Here is an 18,229-nt window from a genome sequence, read left to right on the forward strand (position 1 = left end):
GGTCTGTGGGTCTGTGGGTCTGTGGGTCTGTGGGTCTGTGGGTCTGTGGGTCTGTGGGTCTGTGGGTCTGTCTGGATCAGATGATCATCTCTTTGTCTCGTCTCTCCTCCAGGTTTCTTTGAGTTGAGTGACGGGACGTCTGGCTCACTGTCCAACTCGTCTCACTCTGTCTTCAGTGAAGGTCTCTGCGCAGCTGCTGACTCTGAAGGACCCCTCCCACTCAAAGGTAAGACCATCTAAAGGTTGGACCCTCAGATCCAGAGACCGGTCCTCTCCCAGACCTGACAGGTGACCCACAGAGAGCTCCTAATGTCTTTAATGTAGAGGTGAAGGTCAGCTGGAACCGAGGCTCCAGGTCAGGGTTCTCCTGAGCCCAGATCAGGGTTCTGCAGGGATCAGGTGGCAGATAGAAGAAAGCCGTCCTGTGGATCGGCGGTTTGCTGTCAGACCTGAACGCTCGGTCTTCTCTCAGAGACGTTTTAACCCGTCTGCAGGGTAGAAAATGTCCTCGGGTGCAGAACCAGGTCAGACCTGCAGTGAGACTCTTCATCACAGCAGCTGTCCAACAAGCTTTTACCTGCTGCGATCCAACACCTGGACGTTTTACAGAAACCTGTTCTCCGTTAGAGGAAGCGTGTCACATGACACCCCCCCCCCCTCGGTGCTGCATGTTTCTGAATAAAACCAGGAGGAACAGATCTGAGATCAGATCTGAGATCACTGATCTGAAGATACAAATATTTGAACCTGAGGTGAGTTTGTCTGCTCTGAAGAAGAGACAAAGTGTTTTATTACCAGAAACTGTTAAAGATAAAGAACCGAAAGGACAAATAGATATTTAAAAACTGTTGATTAAAATGTAAAAGAAGCATAAATAAAGGATTTGGACACCTAAAATTAAAGAATTTATTTGGGAACATGAAGGAAATCGCCTGATTCTGTTAACATTGTGAAGTTTTATCCTCCGCTGCCGTCAGTCACATGAAATCAGTCGTCTGAGGTGGACTGAAGTCTGTTCTCCACGCCTGACATGACTGCAGCTCAGAGTCTGGTTTCAGTGTGTGTGTGTGTGTCGGGCCCGGTTCTGTGGAGTCGTTGGGTCCGACTCTCTGTCCCGATCTGGAACAGCTGACCTGATTTCAGCCTTGTGCACACAAAGGGTTAATGTTTCCCAGATTTCTGTCTCCTCCGAAGGAATGTTCCACTTACTGCTGCTGCCTGAACGCTCCATCCCCTGCCCAACCAAACAGAACCAGAACCAGAACCAGACCGTTAAAAATAGCTGTGCTCAGAGGAAACTCACTTCCTGTGGACATTAGGAGCGTTTGGATTGTTGTAGTTCGCTCTGCCACACGAGTCGCTCCGCTGCTGAAAATAACCTTCAGCTGTCTTTAGATTCTTGTCTGAAAGGCTAATCCCTGATTCTGTCTGGTTCCAGAGAAACCGGATGGCTGTTTGGACCGGGACGTTGTCATTGGAGGACTCTGCGGTGACTCGTCTTCTTCACCTTCAGCTGCTCGTCAGTTCTCCCTTCTGGTTCCCAATGACTTCCAGTCCAAGTCTTTCTCTGGACAGTTGGTCCAAACCATCAGTGAAACGCACCGTTTCCCAGGTCCTCTTCACGCTGTGGCTGTCCAGGACCCTGGCTGTCTGCAGACCAGAGACGAGACCAGTACTGAACCTCAGAGCTCCTTCCTCCAGACCTACTCCAACAAGCACTTGGACAGTTACATCTACAGCCTGCTGCAGCGAAGGGCCCAGCCCATCAGAACCAGCAGACCCAGGACCAGCTTCAGCACAGACCCGTCAAAGGGCATCCTGCGGCAGGCCAGCCTCTGTGGAAGGCAAGTGTCTGGTCCCGGCTGTGGTTTAGGAACAACAAGACCTTCCTTTCTTTCTGGAGGAACCTCAGCAGAATCTGGTCCAGCCTCATCTTCACAGAGGCAAAGTGAGGAGCAGAACGTTAGTCCAGGTGATACTGACATGATCCGAACTGGACTCAGGGCCAGCAGCACTGTTTCCAGCTCTCCTGGTGGTTGTCACACCCAGAACACTGGTTCTGTCTCCATCAAGGACAATAACACCAAGAGGGCCAAAGGTCCCTCAGCTGCAACTCTTCTCACAGACTTCAGAAACCAGGGAAGTCCTTCAGCTAACTCCTCCCACAAAATAACACTCACTGACGGAGAGCTGCTTCCTAAATCATCTCTAATGATCAGAACACAGATCGGTTCTCCCAGGAACGGACCCCAGCTTCTCCAAAGTGGCCCGGCAAAGAACACAGAAAAGTCAGTCCCACAGCTCTCCTCTAAGAGTCTGACAGGTGGTAGAAGAGAAGGACCAAGGAGTCACATGGGTAACGGCTGGTACCTCCCTGCCAGGCAGCAGAACCTCAAAGACCACAGGGGTAACACTTCCAAGATGGCCCTCAGGGCGCAGTTGGCCTCTGAAGCCAACGAGCTGCCTTCAGAGAAAACAGGGGATAAATCCCACCACAAGTCCAACTCCAGGACCATTCTGTTCCTGGAGGAAGGAGGCTCCGCCCACATCAAGGCATCTCACAGAGGTTCATCCTCAAGAAACAAAAGCATCCTTGACAAACACACCAAGTCAAGCAGTCTGCGGTCCGGTGGATCCAAGCCCCACCATCACCGTGTGAGCAGCCAACCAAAACACAAACGGAAGGACCACCGCCGGTTACATGTGATCGCAGAGGTGCCATCAGACAGAGGTACGAAGCGGCAGAGACACCTGAAGCCCCCCTCTGCAGGCCAGCAGAGCAGCCCGTACTCCTACGTGACAGGAAGTGACTCCGAGTACTCAGCAGAGTGTTTGTCCCTCTTCCACTCCACCATCGTGGACACCAGCGAGGACGAGAGGTCCAACTACACCACAAACTGCTTCGGAGACAGCGAGTCCAGCGAGGAGGAGTCCGTGGAGGAGAACAGCACCGCCACAGATCAGGAGGAGAGCGTCGGAGGAGGACCGGTGGTACGAGGGAGTGGGAGGGGGAGGGGGAGGCGTCAGTCAGGAGCAAAGCAGGACAGTCATCCGGGTCCCACCAAGACTTCGGTAAAGATTAAAGCATCTCACAACCTGAAGAAGAAGATCCTCAGGTCCAGATCAGGTTCCCTTAAACTCATGACAACTGTGTGATCCGCCAGATCGGACCAGAACCCTCCCTGCTGGCTGGACCTGGTCTACCAGACCAGAACCATCCCTGCTGGCTGGACCTGCCAGATCAGACCAGAACCATCCCTGCTGGTTGGACCTGGTCTACCCGACCAGACCAGAACCATCCCTGCTGGCTGGACCTGCCAGATCAGACCAGAACCATCCCTGCTGGTTGGACCTGGTCTACCCGACCAGACCAGAACCATCCCTGCTGGTTGGACCTGCCGGACCGGACCAGAACCCTCCCTGCTGGTTGCCTTACATCCATTCTCCTGCTGTGCCTGAAACGAACCCAGTGGACAAAAAGTTTGTTCCAACAGGAGCTGCTCTAATCTTACCGGGTCCAAGAAAGAACCCGTTTCTCTGAACCTTTACAGACCGAACTTTAAATCCCAAACATTTGATTGTAACTTTTAAAAATATGATTGTAAAAATTGGGAATGTTTTTAATTTGTTTGCCTTATTTCTCTGAACCAACAAGTGGATTAACTTGTGCTTTCCTGAGCCGATCACAAATATCAGACCTGGGTTCTAATGAAGGTATTTTTTATTGATCGGTGTTGAAGTTTCTGACGAGACTCTGCTCCTGATCTCTGTTGTTGACCTTCTGTTTATGGCTTTATGTACTGGCTTATGATGTAACATGTCTGCAGTATGAAAGGATTTGTAAAATAAGAGCACTTCAGTAGCTGTTTGCAGCGTTTGCAGTATGTGTATTTATCACCAATTTAATGAAACATTTAAAAGCCAAACAGAGTTCTCCTAAAACTAACACGGCTGAGCAGAACACTAAGAGAAGAGACAGGTAAAGGCCTAAAGGATTGACCAGCCCACCTGTCCAGGTGTCCCCCGCCTCTCTAACAGTGACTGCTGGAGATAAGCACCAGCTCCCCGCGACCGGGAGAGGAGAAGCAGGTAAAGAAAATGGATGAATGACCAACTGTTCGCTGCTGAAGCCACAGTAGGCCCCACCCTCCCAACTAACCGACAGAATCACTTCAAATATTTTTATTCTTGTTGATAATAAAAACTATTTGAAGAACAACGTGAACACAGGCTTTCTTTCCTCCACTGTGGAGCCGCTGAGGCGTTAAACACATGATGACATTCATGTTAATACTTTTATGTTCCTTTGGATTGTCATCTGCAAGACTGCTGAATACTGCAAGCATCAGACTGAGACTCGGTATCGACTGTTCCTTTTTTAATTAGATCGATATCAGGGACATCATTACCAGTATTAACCTAAACTCTGAGCTGGACTCACTGAGGCCTGATGTCGGTGTAGAGGTCTCTACACCGACATGGATCGTCTGCAGGAGGACCGTCTGCAGGAGGATCGACTGCAGGAGGATCGACTGCAGGAGGATCGACTGCAGGAGGATCGTCTGCAGGAGGATCGTCTGCAGGAGGATCGTCTGCAGGAGGATCGTCTGCAGGAGGATCGACTGCAGGAGGATCGACTGCAGGAGGACCGTCTGCAGGAGGATCGTCTGCAGGAGGATCGATTGCAGGAGGACCGACTGCAGGAGGATCGACTGCAGGAGGATCGTCTGCAGGAGGACCGACTGCAGGAGGATCTCTTTCTTCAGGACAGATGTTAGACATATAATCATTTACTTGGATATATTCTTTGTTTTTATTCATTATCAAACGAGCCTTTTCCTGTCATTTGTTTTAAATGTATCTTCTTCTAAGTTATTTTATTTAAGATCTAATATATTTGCATGAGACCCAGGATTTCTCTGACTGCTCTAAGTGGAAAACTGATGATTGTTTTTTTATATACTTGGAACATTTATGTGTCTCTCCACGAGATTTTCACATTTGGTTTTTTTTAAAGTCTGCTGATCCCATCAGAGTTTGGTTTCTGTCTGTTCTGTAAACGTTCCAACATGCAGCTGGAACTCATTCTGATGTTTCATCTGGACGTGTTTTAACCCTTTAATGCTTCATTAAATGTGTGTTTCAGGCTGAACTGGTCTCTGTTTTCTGTTCTGCTGAGTCAGACCAGAAGATCCTCAGGGTTTGACTCATCCTTCAGCTCTCTGCAGAGTCCTCAGAGTTCTGATCGGGTCAGATGAGTCTGCAGAGACCTCAGACACGTCTCACCAGAACCAGACTGAGAACTCTGCAGAACCCTGGGAGGAACAGGATCCTGAAGTCTGGTTAAAGGTGTGTCCCGTCGTCTCTGGTTCTCCGACTCTCACGGCTCTGTGAAGGTTATCATGAGTTCTGGCTGATCTTTCAGTGGGATGACTGATGGCTGCAATTATTGTGACCACAAATCATCCAGCTGCAGTTCAGACAGAGTTCAGCCCCCCCTCCACCCCCTCCACTCCCCAACAACCACATAACGCCTGTAACTGAGGGAAGCCTCGCAGGGTTCAGCAGCACCGACTTTGTTCAGTTTCCAGCTCAGATCTTCAGCCAAACTGAAAAAAAAAAATCACTTTTAAAAAAGGTAAAATAACAGAAATGAGAGACTTTATTTAATCTGATGTCTGAAGAAGAAAAACAATCAGGAATAAAACTTAAAGCAGCAAGAAGTGAAACATGAAGAAGAGGTGATGCTCCATCAGGTTAAAGGTCACGTTTGACCTTTAACCTGCTGACTGAGCACTGCACAGTCTGACCTTCAGGGTGAAGATCAGCAGCTGTCTTAAATGATTCCTCCTGTGAATAATTGTTGTCTCTGTAGAACGATGGACTCCAGATGACCTTTGACCCTTCCCAGGTTTATGGGCAGCAGCAGCTGCTTCTCTGAGGTCATTGCTGATGTCTTTCTGCCCTGATGTTGTGCTAACACACACCTGGAGCTCCAGAGCAGCAGATCCTGATCCTCTGAGATCCTTCAGGGTGGATTTACTTTTTCACTTCCTGTCTCTGTTTGGTTGTTGTTGTTTTTCAGCCTCTGACCCTGAGGATCAGAGGATGTGTTCTCCTGCCCTGATGTGTAAAACCCCTGAAACAGTCGAGGAGAAACTGACCACGATGGTGCACGTTAGTTCTGACCAAATAAAAAGCGACTGACGCTGAAACATGACCAGTGCTGCCTCGTGACTTCATGAGTCCCTGCAGGGAAGAAAAAGTGTCAGAGAGGGAAGGAAAGTCATCCAAGTGTGACAGGAAACTGCTGAATCCAACACTGAGGACGTCTTTGTCCGACGGTTAAACAGTAAAACTTCTGTTTCCAGCAGAAATCTGCAGCTGCTGCCTCTGATTTCTGACATTCACACATTTAAAATCTTGTATCAGTGCAGCTGAATCTTCACAGATTAAATATTTACAGTCTGATCAGCAGAAACTGTTGCTTTAAAAAGCATCTCCTGCTCAGAGCTGACGTTGGGACGAGTCTCAGCTGCTGCAGATCGGCAGACATTTTACAGACTTAATTTATCCAGTTAAAGCATCACAACAAAGATGAGTTTATGTTCATGATGTTTGTTTTTTTATTTTAAAGTTGTTTTGGCCTGAAGTTGGATCTTATTTCTACTCACAATCAGTCTGCTTTACAGTCAGTTTGGTTGCAGATCCTCGAGGATTTAAACACCGTCTGATGACTCCAGCAACAAGGAACGCTGTTCTTACCAAATAAGGAAGTGATTTCCTGATCCCAGAAGACTTTTGGACCCAAACGCCCCCCTTCATCTAAACTAACGGACTCAGAAGGATGTGAGATATTCAGCAGAGATCTTGAGTGAAAATCTGTTTAACTTCGTTTATGATTATAATGTTTTTACAGGAAGTGACCCGATCTTTCCTTTCCCTCCTGATAAATACCTGATGAGACAAACAGAGCTGTGGCTGCACACAACCTGAGGTCAGGTTTCAGTTTCAGCTGAAAAAAAAAACTCTCAAAGAAGAGAGAGGAGAAAAACTCCGGTTCTGCAGAACCTCAGATCTCTGAACGCTGCAGAGCTGCTCCAGGTTTCTTTCAGCACAGCTGCAGGTTTGGCTGCAAGAAAGAAAATTATACTGACTCTGCAAGGACACACACACACACACACACACTCACACACACACACACACACAGACACACACTCACACACACACACACAGACACACACTCACACACACAGAGCAGAGCTGTCAGCTGAGGAGAAACAGGAATAAATCACTGCTGTGTTACAGGAAACACTGAAAATCCTTCAGTGTCCTTAAACACACACAGAAACACACACTTAGATACACACAGAAACACACACACCAACACACACTTAGATACACACAGAGAAAAACACACACATTTTATTCACCTCAGACTCAGAACCACGTCTCCCCGACACCAAACGCTGCGACCCTCGTTCCTCCCGATCATAAAACACTGAGAGAGGTGGGGTCAAAGGTCACAGTGATGTCATCCTCACGACCTGAGTCCTGAGAGCAGAAGAACCCAGAGTGAGAACCTCCAACAGCTCGGTTAATGGAGGGCAGAACCGGACCGGTTCCTCAGAGGGGAGAAGAAGGACCAGCTGAGAGATCTTCCCCAGCCAGGATGAAAACCTGCAGCCATAACAGATTTAGTCCACAGGAATCAGAGAAACTGTAACCAGGAAACACTTGAAAGATCAGATCATCACTGAAACAACGAAGCAAAGAGCAGCAGATCTTCAGCAGCACAAACTGACCAACAGGTGGCAGCAAGGAGCAACAGAAGACCTGAAATCTAAACAAACAACAACAGTCTCACATCAGTCCAAAACTCACAGATCCAGACAAGAACGTCTTCTTCTGCACCTTCAGGTCCTGATCCAGGTCCTGGTGAACCTTAAGACTCTGACCAGATCCGTTCCTACAAAACAGAAGAAACAAAACAACACTTCCTAAAACCTGAGGTCCCGAGGAGACATCTGGACCTGGAAGAAGACCCGAGGAGACACCTGGTCCTGTGAGGAGATCGGAGGAGACACCTGGACCTGTGAGGAGGCCGGAGGAGACACCTGGACCCGGGAGAAGACCGGAGGAGACACCTTGACCTGGGAAAAGACCCGATCAGTCAGAATAAACTGGACTGTTTCTGGTTCATTAAAGTCTCTGCTGATGTGGACCACTTCCTGTCAGCTGCAGATGTTCTCTCCTGCTGCGCCATCTGCTGGTTGTTTCCTTAAACTGCAGGAAGAATTAGCCCCCAGTAGGTGTGGTAGTAGCTGAGAGTCATCACCAACAGATACTCCTCAGATCTTTGTTTAAACCTCTGGCGGGACTGCAAGGACTGCAGAAAGTCCAGGACTCGGATGGATCCAACATGTCAGGGACCAGCAGGAAGTCCAGGACTCGAACGGGTCCAACAGGTCAGGGACCAGCAGGAAGTCCAGGACTCGGACGGGTCCAACAGGTCAGGGACCAGCAGGAAGTCCAGGACTCGGACGGGTCCAACAGGTCACTGAGGTCAGGGACCGACAGGAAGTCCAGGACTCGGATGGGTCCAACAGGTCAGGGACCGGCAGGAAGTCCAGGACTCGGATAGGTCCAACAGGTCAGGGACCGGCAGGAAGTCCAGGACTCTGATGGGTCCAACAGGTCAGGGACCTGAACCTCTGCCCATCTTCAGCCTCTAAAAGCTCGTCTGATCTCTGAGAATTAACTGAATTAGTCTCTAAAAGCTCCTCCAGATGTTTCTGACTTGTTGGACTCGGAACATTAACCATGTGATGGTTTTTATAAACTGGACGTTCTGATGATTTATTAAAAACTCATAAAGTGGAATGTGTTTCTGCTTCCCTCCCAGAAACAAACCTCACATTCAGAGCGTCGGACGGGAGCTCAGCGGTTTGTGGAGCAGGACCCCACCCAGTCAGGTTGGTGTGAGTCAGAGTCTGGCTCAGAACCAGATCCAGTCTTTATTTACGGGGCGTGTTTGTGTGTTTTTCAGCAGGAATGTGAGACTCTCACAGTTTTCATGAAGCTCTGCAGACTGCGAGCTCAGAAACACTTGAAGGATCAGGTCGAGCTCAGAAGGTGTGGAGGACGACTCTCAGCTACTACCACGCTCAGTTTTTGCACATCTGTAAAATCCACTGAGTTAGAGTCATATTTGTGTTACAGTTGATTAGCTGTGGCGGCCATCTTGAGTCAGGCTGAGTCTAAAAGATAATCAGTTGTAGATGTTCACTCAGTCATTACTGCCTGAGAGTTTCATCCAAATCCATCCACGGGTTCATGAGAAATTTTGCTAACAGAGACAACAATCAGCTGCCTCACTGCGTGATATCTGACTCATGTTTTTATAAATAAAGTCTGCAGAATGTTTTTATTCATGGTCACAGGCATCTCATGATAAAACTCCAAGTTAACGCTGACTCATTCTTCACACTGCTGATTTCCTGTTTTTTGATTTTTCTGGATGTTTTTTGGTAACTTCTTCTGCAGACTTTGTTTAATTTCAGCCGTTTATGTGTCGAAACATTCGTCTCATTCAGGAGACGGCTGCTTTTAAAAATATTAAACTTTATTTACAAATATGTTCCTCTCAGAAACACGTTTCTTTAGTTCCTTCAGAAACAGTTTTTCTCTTGTTAGCTTCTGTTCTGTTACTTTTTAGCTTTTAGTTACTTTTATTTTCCAGCCAGCCTTTGATTTTTTAGCTCATTAGTTTTAGCTTTTAGCTGGTTTTACTAGTTTAATCTTGTGTTTATCTCGTGGTTTTCTTCTTTGAGCTTCACCAGCGTCCGGCGCTCTGAATTCTCTGTGTTTCTGCAGAAAATGTTGTTTTTTCCTGTTTGGTTTTATATTTTTCAGCCTGGGTGACAGAAAACAAACCAGACATTTATGGGAACTTGTCGGCGTCATAAGAAGGCAGATTGTGCAGGAAGGAGGGGAAATCTAGGAAAACCAAAGTGGAATCTCTGCAGGAGGAAAGTCAGGAGAAGACATGACGGTTCTGAACGGAACCAGAAGGAGGAACAACAGAACAAAGACAGATGTTCTGAGGGAGGAGCAGCAACAAAAGAACAATAAATCCAGGCTGGGATTAGTTAATCCAGGTTCAGATTAGAGGAAAAACCCAGCAGAAGAATGTGACACACCTCAAGTTCTGAGTCCTTTTCTTCAGCAGGAACATGTGACAACAAACACGCCTCTGCTCCAGAGCCGCAGCTGCAGTTCGTTTCAGGAACAGGAAGAGGTTCAGGTTCTGTTCACACAGGAGGTTTGACTTCTGGTGCTGGTACGGTTCCAGGAACAGGAACCGGTCCGGGCACGCCAACAGGGTGTGGTCCGGTTCTTAAACAGGGTTGGGTTTCTGCAGAGTCTGTCTGTGTGCAGCTCTCCGGGGAACAGGACGGACTTTCTGCTGCCAGAACCGGGTCAGAACCAGGACAGAACCTGTGAGAGAATCACCACAGAACCAGGTCAGAACCAGGTCAGAACCTGAGGCATTTCTCTTCTCAGATGCAGAATTCTTCCTGTTGATCTTTTATTCAAGTTTTCAGCTGAAAAGTTCGGTTTAATTTTTACCAAATGTTTTATTTCGACTATAAATAAAAGTTTTAGGTAATATTTCTGTTTCACAGGTGAATAAAAGTAAAAACATTTCTGTGTGAGATTAATTCAGGAGCTGGTTTGGGTCATCTAAAGCAGATTACTGAAGCCTGTTTCTTTAAATTAAAATTAAAAACATATTTAAGTCCCATTCTTGTCTTCTTCCTGTTTGTTTTTTCAGGTCACAGAGGAGCAACATGGACGTAAGTCTCTGTTTTCATGTTGTTGATTTTTATTTTAAATTCAAAGTGTCAAAAGGAATTTTCTGAGTAAAATGTTAAATAAAATAAACCCACTTGTCACAATGTCTTGTAGCTTATTTTAAAGATAAAGATGTTTATACTTGTTTGTAGAAAACAGTAGTTTTAATCTGAAGGTCTGAGCAGGAAGTAGAAATAATGTTTCCAGACTGCAGCGTGGCCTCACGCTTGTTAGATTCCTAATTGTTGTTTAGTTCAGCTTTAACTTTATCATAATTTCATTTAGATTATTTTAGCTACTATTTTGACTTTCTTAGCTCATGTTGAGATATGTTTAGTTTCATGATTTTATTTAGATTATCTTATATTTCATTTAGATTATACATGATTGATGTTTTTACTTCTGTATCTCTATATTTGATTATGATGTTTTTATCTGTATTGATTCTGTGCGTGATTGTTGTTTCTGTGTTGTAAAGCACTTTGAGTCGCCTTGTTGCAGAAAAGTGTTATATAAACGAGCCTCTATTGTTAGGAGAGTGTGTTAATCTGCAGGTGAATCCAGCTTACATCACATCTCAGCTTTAAAAGCTCAACTCCACACTCTCTATTTCTGAACTGAGAAAGCTCCTCGGATGAGAAGCGAAACGTCTTCAACTACAGAATAGAAGTCCAGTTGTTTGTGTTTTTTAACCTTTTTTAAAGTGCTATATAAATAAATTTCACTTCACTCAGCTGCTTCTTCAGGAACGTTTCTACAGCTGGTCTGAAATAAACTAACTTTAACTCTTCGGATTCTTCTGGACACCTGAGGACAAACACCTCTGAACTCCTGACGTAAAAAGATTCACCTGTTTCCTGTTTCTCTGCAGCTCTCAGACGCTCTTGGTGATTGGCCCAGTGGAGGCAACAACAACCAATCAGGAGCCGTTTGGCCCAACAACCCCAACAACCCTACCTGGCCAGGTAGACTTTCCTTCTGTTCTCTGTACCTAAAATTACATGTAGCTAATTTATTTAATGTTTATTAGATATTTTATAATTTCCACATAAACAAAAAAATCAAACCTGATAAACCAGATTAGTTTGGATTCTCTTCCTGTATTCAGATGTTTCAAAATAAAACCCAAACCGATTCAGAAACTGCAGATATGATTTACATTTTAGGCGGAAAAACATTAATATCTTAAACTTTGTTTTTAGTCATGTCTGTGTTTTTGATTTTTAATTTGTAAATACCAAACACAACACACAAAAAAACAAACAACAGATAAATAAAACCAGGCCTTGGAGGACTTTCGGTTAGCCTCAAAGAAGTTCTGGACCATCTGGTGCCTCTGAAAAGTAAAGCAGGGTCAGACTGAGCTTGGTTTTGGTGGGAACTGCTGACCTGGACTGAGGACAGTGGAAAGGTGTCTTCTCGTTCCAGCCACCATGTCCATCTTTGAGGAAGCAGAGTCTGAGAAGTCGGGGGCCAGGACTTTTTCTGAGAGTCAGCTCCTCTAAGTCTGAGGCCATGGTGGTTCTTAATGGGAGAAAGGTGGAATGTTGCCTCCGGGTCGAGCCTCAAGCGGAGGAGTTCAAGCATCTGGGAGACTTGTTCCTGAGTGATTGTAGTAATGAAGGTGTTATTCTGGTTTGAGCTGAGCTGAAAGGCAATGCTCTGGATTTGTTTATCTATGTTCCAATTCATGCCTATAGTCATGAGGTATGGATCATGATAGAAAATAAGATCATGGATCCAATCAGCTAAAATGAGCTTCCTCTGTAGGGTATCTGAACTCCATCACCCTTACAAAAAAATCCCACGAAAGTCACATGGGATCATATGTGATTCCCATTTTCCACATGTGGAAATGTGGGAATCACATGTGATTCCCATGTGATCACATTTGAAAGTCACATGTGATTTTCATGGGATTTTTTTGTAAGGGGAGCTTGGAGTAAAACTGCTGCTCCTCCATATCAAAAAGAGTCAGCTGAAGAGGTTCAGACATCTGATTGGGTGCTTCCTGGACACCTCCCATTGGAGGTTTTCCAGGAACATCTCAATTGGAGGAGACTAGTGCAGACCCAGAAATTTCAGGAGAGATTATGTATTGTCTCAGGCCTGGGAGCACCTCTTGATCCCCCAGGAGGATCTGGAGAGTGTTGCTGGGGAGAGGAAGGTCTGGGTTTCCATCCTGGACCTGTTGCCTTCTTGACCCGAACATGGAATAACAGTTGAAAATGGATGGTTAGATGGAGATTCAGACTAAGACAGACCTTAAAGGATCTTTTTAATGAAATTATAACTTAGGTCAACCAGCACCCAACCCCACCTGGCCCGGAGGTCAACCAGGAACCAACCCCACCTGGCCTGGAGGTCAACCAGGAACCAACCCCACCTGGCCCGGAGGTCAACCCGCACCCAACCCCACCTGGCCTGGAGGTCAACCAGGAACCAACCCCACCTGGGCTGGAGGTCAACCCGCACCCAACCCCACCTGGCCTGGAGGTCCTTCTGGAGGTGGGGGCATGTGGCCTGGAGGAAACCCCAGTCAGCCCACTGCACCTGGAGGATTTGGACCTGGACCTGGTCCAGCCATGCCGACCGCCCCCCAAAAAAATCTGGTGAGAAAACCAGAGACACAAAACAGAAGAAAACTGAAATTGAAGACAAATATGCTAAAGAGTTGTTTTCTTGTTTATTTTCTGACAGCATGTGCCCTACAGCGAGAAACTGCCACAGGGAGTACACGACAAACTGCTCATCACCATCTGTGGAACCATCAAACCCAATGCTGATAAGTCAGTGCCAACAGTTTTACAGAACAAAACATAAAAATAAGAAAATATTATGAGAGAGGAATTTAAAATAAAAACCTATCTCTAACTTAAGGACTAATTGTCAGCTGACTCTCTTGTTCAGGATCACAGTGGACTTCAATACAGCCAAAGATTTGGCCTTTCACTTCAACCCTCGATTCAATGAATCTGGCAGGAAGGTGATCGTCAGGAACAGCTGCATCAGCAAAGTCTGGGGCAAAGAGGAGAGAGATCTGCAGCACTTTCCTTTTGTCCAGGGTCAGCCGTTTGAGGTTAGACATACTCACAAAAATGTACATTTACCCAACAATGCTCAGAAGTAAGAGTCTTTGAATGTGCCATGGTCTTAAGGATGAGTATATAAACATGTGAGTGTGTCAGTAACATTTTGTGCTTTTGCTCTTACAGATAAAGATCATGTGCACCAAGACGGAGTTTAAGGTGGCTGTTAACAACGCTCACCAGCTTGAATTTAAACACCGGATCCCCAATCTGAGATCAATTGAGAACATCAACATCTACAACGACCTAACCCTGTCCGATGTTCGCATGGAGACCCTGCCTTAAGAGATTCTTGATCAGCCATAAATCTGCTGGGGAAATCATCTGAATGTTTGTTAATAGGAAATAGATCTATTGTAGTTAAACATGAAATACACTTTCTTGATTTCAGTCTATTTGGTGTCTACCAATAATCAAATGAAAAGCCTCAGATATACTAGAAACTCTTTGAAGATCAACTTGAGACCCATTGTGGATCTACCACTGTAGATCTGTGGGGAATCTATAAGAGATCCCCTACAGATCTCTTTAAGATCTGTTATTAATCTACCAGAGGCCTGTTTGATCTATCAAAGATCTATAAGGGATTCATGATAGAACCAGAGATCTACTGGAGATTCACCACAGATTGAACAACAATTGTAACAACAATTTACAGGAAGTCCACCGCAGATCTACTAGAGATCAGTCACAGTTCTACTGGCGATCCCTTAGGGATCTACTGGAGATCTACCCGAGGACTACTAGGGCTCAGATACAGATTTACTAGAGGTCTAGTAGAGATCAACCAAAAATCTACTGGAAGCCTACTACAGATTTACTAAAAATCAGTTACATATCTACTACGGATCTGCTGGGGATCCATTAGAGATATGTAGAGGATCTCACAAATCTACAGGAGATTTACTGCAGCCTTAGGGTAACGATCAGTCACAAATCTGCTAGAGATCTCTTGCTGTTCAACCAGAGAACTATAAAGAATATATGATAAATTCCCAACAGAGCAACTGGAGATCTGTCAACAGATCTGCTAAAGATCCATCACAAATCTACCAGAGATCTGTAGGAGATCAACCGGCAATCTACTAGATATCTATTGCAGATCTACCAGAGATCCATTGGGGATCTACCAGATATCAACCGGTGATCTACTGGAGATATATCACATATCTACAGGGGATCAACTGGAGATCTACCAGAGATCTGTTGAAGATCTACCAGAGATCAACTGGAGATTATCACAGATCTACCAGAGATCTGTTGGAGATCAACCAACGATCCCCCGGAGATCTATCAAAAATTTACTAATGATTCATTGGTGATCGACTAGAGATCTACTGGAGATCCACAGTAACCTTGTGGAGATGCCCCAGCAATCTAGGAATGGTTGATGGTTGTCGTTAGTGGACCTACAGTGGGTTCTCAGTTGCTCTTCATATCTCTGGCTGCTGTCTAATCTGTGATTATTTCTGATGTATTCAAATGTTTTCTTGATATCAGTTTTTTAAATATGAATAAAACATGTTATGTCAAATTTTGGAAGTTTTTTCTTTTTTTTCTTTTTAGTTTTACATGTTGAAATGGATACACATTTTGAAGCTGTACTTTTAAAATTCATTGATTAAGAGGACAAAGTCAATAAAAATTAAAATTTCATGTTTTAGACTTTTGGAAAACCTCCATATTTAAGTTTGTTTAAATTGAAGGTGGTACAGAAGTCTCAGTAATATCTGCGATTGTCTTGGAATCAGCAACAGATTCTTATATTTATTGAGAAAATTAATTTAAGATCATTTAATTTACCAATGTGGAGTTGTTTCACAGACAAAAGTCAAATTAGGCCAGAAGTAGGACTTAATTCAGACTAAAATGAGCAAAACTGAAATGTAAAATTAGCAAAACTGTAGCTAAAAGCTAAAACTAGCAAAATAAATAAAAGTTAAATATAGAAAGACAGTAGCTAAAAGCTAAAATTAGTAAGACAAGGGCTGCTAAAAGCTAAAAGAACAAATATTTTAAAGGAAATGCAGAGATATCGAGTTTTGTAAAAAATAAACCTAAATGATTGAAAAAGAATAAAAGTTACAAATAACAAAAGTTTAAATTTTCCTTTAATTTTTTTATTTTATATTTCATGACTGATGAAAAGAAAACAATAAACGAGCTGCGTTTATTTGTTTTTATCTTGACGTACAGTTCCTGTTGTGCGTGTGACGTCATGACGCATACCTGCTGGTCGACGTGTGTTCTGGTTAGCTTAAAGGGCCGAGGAGTTTGGTAACTTGTTAGCAGGTCTAAAAGCGTAATATTTTATGTTCCAGCAGAGTTATAGATGTTTAAAATGAAGCAGGACAGTGAAGTTTAGCCGCTGAAAGCAGATTAATTGAGTTTTTTTTACTCCAAACGAGCAGAGACGGAGACATTTCTTCTTCAGGTTAGTGACCCTCGGCCTCTGCGCTTCATTTCCGTCTTCAGGATAAAAACAAACTGACTTTTAACTTCGATCTCCATCTTTAAAACACCGTGAGGCTTTTCTGCTCGGTGCTGTTTGCTCCATTTGTACCGTTCAGCTAGCAGCTAGCAGCCAGCCGCTGTTAGCATGAAGTTTGGACCCGCTGCTGTTGTTTACCGACCGAGCCCGAACCTGTGTTCTGTCTGAGGCTGACAGGGACCTGGGCCCGGTTCTGTTCAGTCCCAGTTCGGTCTGTTGGCTCCGGCCCAGTTTGAGTTCGAGGCGGGTTCTGTCAGAGTCCAGGCCTGTTCTGAAGCTAAAGTCAGTTAGCTCCTGTTAGCTCCTGTTTAAAACAAACAGCTGCTCTCAGACCCGTTTGATTCAGTGTTCCTGCTGGCAGATGAAGGCAGGTAAACCCGTCAACACTGACTCCTGATCAGCTCTGATCACATCCAGCCACAGCTTTCTACAGTAGTTTATGTTTGAACAGATTATTTAAACTGAAGGAGCTTTAAAAACGCTTCCAAATGATGCCAGGATCATATATCTGCCTTAGAAAAATAACAAAGTTACAAAAGTTTCCATTGAAGAGTGTGAAAAGTTGTCACAAAGATTGAGTCATTTCAACATATTTGTAGAGATTTGCCATAAAAACCTTTCCAGCAAACATTCAAAACGTGCTGATTGGTTGGTTTTTATAATACAGGAAGGTGAAAACATGAAGTTTAAAGTTTTTACCATCATCTCTGATCAGAATTCACATTAAATTCTGAGTTCTTTTCCCAGATTCCTGTTATTGTAACCCAGCTGCCAAGAAAACATGCTTTTATTTTTTAGGATATGGTAGGAAAATGACTGAATCTGTGTTTGGAACGAAGCAGGGCTGAGAGGAACAAACCCCAACATTAGTGATTTTCTTTTATTTCTGCCTTTCAGTCTCAGTTTTTAAATTTCCAGCTGAAGATCAGGACTAGTTGGTGCTGTTGGACCAGACAGAAGCGGGCCCAGAACCTGTCTGTCCCGTCCTGATGAGGTTTCTAATGAGCGCAGCGTTTGAATAACCAGGTGATCGGAGGATTAAAGCTCCCGTGTTCTGGTGTTTGAGTGGAACGCGCTCCGATGCCGAATCAATTTTTACTTCTGACAGAAACGGCAGAAAACACCTCAGATAAACGCTCAGTTATCACGCGTCGTTGTGTCACGACAAACACGATCGGGTCAAAGGTGAGGAGAAGTCGCCACATGATTGGTTTAACCCCAACCTCATGGTTCACTCATCAGAACCGAGCTGTGGTACCGGTCCTGGTCCTGTCGGTCTTTCTCTCTGTGGTGAACTTTGACCTTTAGGTTATCAGCTGTTCCTCCAGGCGCTGCCTTCACTGCTTCCTGTTCCAGCTGGAAAAACAAAACAGTCAAACATTCGTCCCGATCAAGGTTTTTTTCAGATATTTCTATATTTTCATTGAATCCGATCCTTAAATCAGATTTTAGAAATATTAAATCCTTTGGATCATTTGGAGAACCAACCTTTGTTCTTCAGGTTGTTTATTTGTCTGAACGCTGACTCAGCACTTTGGTTCTGCTCTCAAACTGCTGCAGACTTTCGGCTGTTTCAGCCTTTCATAAATCAAAACCTTCGGCTCGTCCAGCTGATGGCTGCTGCTATTCAAAATATTTCACTTTATTTACAAAATATGTTAAAATCTCTTAAATTCTTTATAAACATCTTTCATTTTGAAATCTGCTTCAGCTACTGACTCTTTTAGCTCACCTGTTCCTGCCTTTAGCTCACCTGTTCCTGCCTTTAGCTCACCTGTTCCTGCCTTTAGCT

At 44.7% G+C, this 18,229-nt stretch overlaps 3 protein-coding genes and 1 long non-coding RNA gene across 8 annotated transcripts in view; 3 read left to right on the forward strand and 1 right to left on the reverse strand.

Annotated features, from left to right (window-relative positions):
* Positions 1-5,152, forward strand: part of dact1 (dishevelled-binding antagonist of beta-catenin 1) — an 8,989-nt gene extending 3,837 nt beyond the window's left edge. For both annotated transcript variants that reach the window (XM_017407765.3, XM_017407764.3), the window contains exons 3-4: positions 113-226; positions 1,439-5,152. In XM_017407765.3, the coding sequence (XP_017263254.1) occupies positions 113-226; positions 1,439-3,156 (1,832 nt within the window). In that variant the 3' untranslated portion in view covers positions 3,157-5,152. The remainder of the gene's footprint in view (positions 1-112; positions 227-1,438) is intronic.
* A 401-nt stretch (positions 5,153-5,553) lies between these two features.
* On the reverse strand, positions 5,554-10,331 carry LOC112450246. The gene is made up of 3 exons (XR_005233608.1): positions 10,203-10,331; positions 7,885-8,153; positions 5,554-7,680 (listed from the first exon to the last, which is right to left on the reverse strand). It is a non-coding gene; the product is annotated as an uncharacterized LOC112450246 (long non-coding RNA).
* lgals3b (lectin, galactoside binding soluble 3b) lies at positions 10,330-15,480 on the forward strand. 4 transcript variants are annotated; one of them, XM_037977632.1, is made up of 8 exons: positions 10,330-10,526; positions 10,838-10,859; positions 11,729-11,822; positions 13,156-13,287; positions 13,354-13,469; positions 13,558-13,646; positions 13,768-13,936; positions 14,073-15,480. In XM_037977632.1, exons 2-8 carry the CDS (start codon positions 10,854-10,856, stop codon positions 14,229-14,231), a joined length of 765 nt encoding a protein of 254 aa, XP_037833560.1. In that variant the 5' UTR covers positions 10,330-10,526; positions 10,838-10,853; the 3' UTR covers positions 14,232-15,480. The 4 variants fall into 4 exon arrangements, with proteins under 4 accessions (XP_037833560.1, XP_037833559.1, XP_017263467.1 ...); XM_037977631.1 differs by having other exon boundaries at positions 13,156-13,254; positions 13,288-13,469; XM_017407978.3 differs by having other exon boundaries at positions 10,330-10,537; positions 13,156-13,469.
* Positions 15,481-16,146: 666 nt separating this feature from the next.
* fbxo34 (F-box protein 34) overlaps positions 16,147-18,229 on the forward strand; it is a 7,005-nt gene continuing 4,922 nt past the window's right edge. Inside the window, exon 1 of the mRNA XM_017407504.3 lies at positions 16,147-16,380. The gene's annotated coding sequence lies outside the window, so the exon portion shown is untranslated. The remainder of the gene's footprint in view (positions 16,381-18,229) is intronic.

Source organism: Kryptolebias marmoratus, linkage group LG10, assembly GCF_001649575.2.
Source record: "Kryptolebias marmoratus isolate JLee-2015 linkage group LG10, ASM164957v2, whole genome shotgun sequence".
In the NCBI taxonomy this organism is placed as follows: domain Eukaryota; kingdom Metazoa; phylum Chordata; class Actinopteri; order Cyprinodontiformes; family Rivulidae; genus Kryptolebias; species Kryptolebias marmoratus.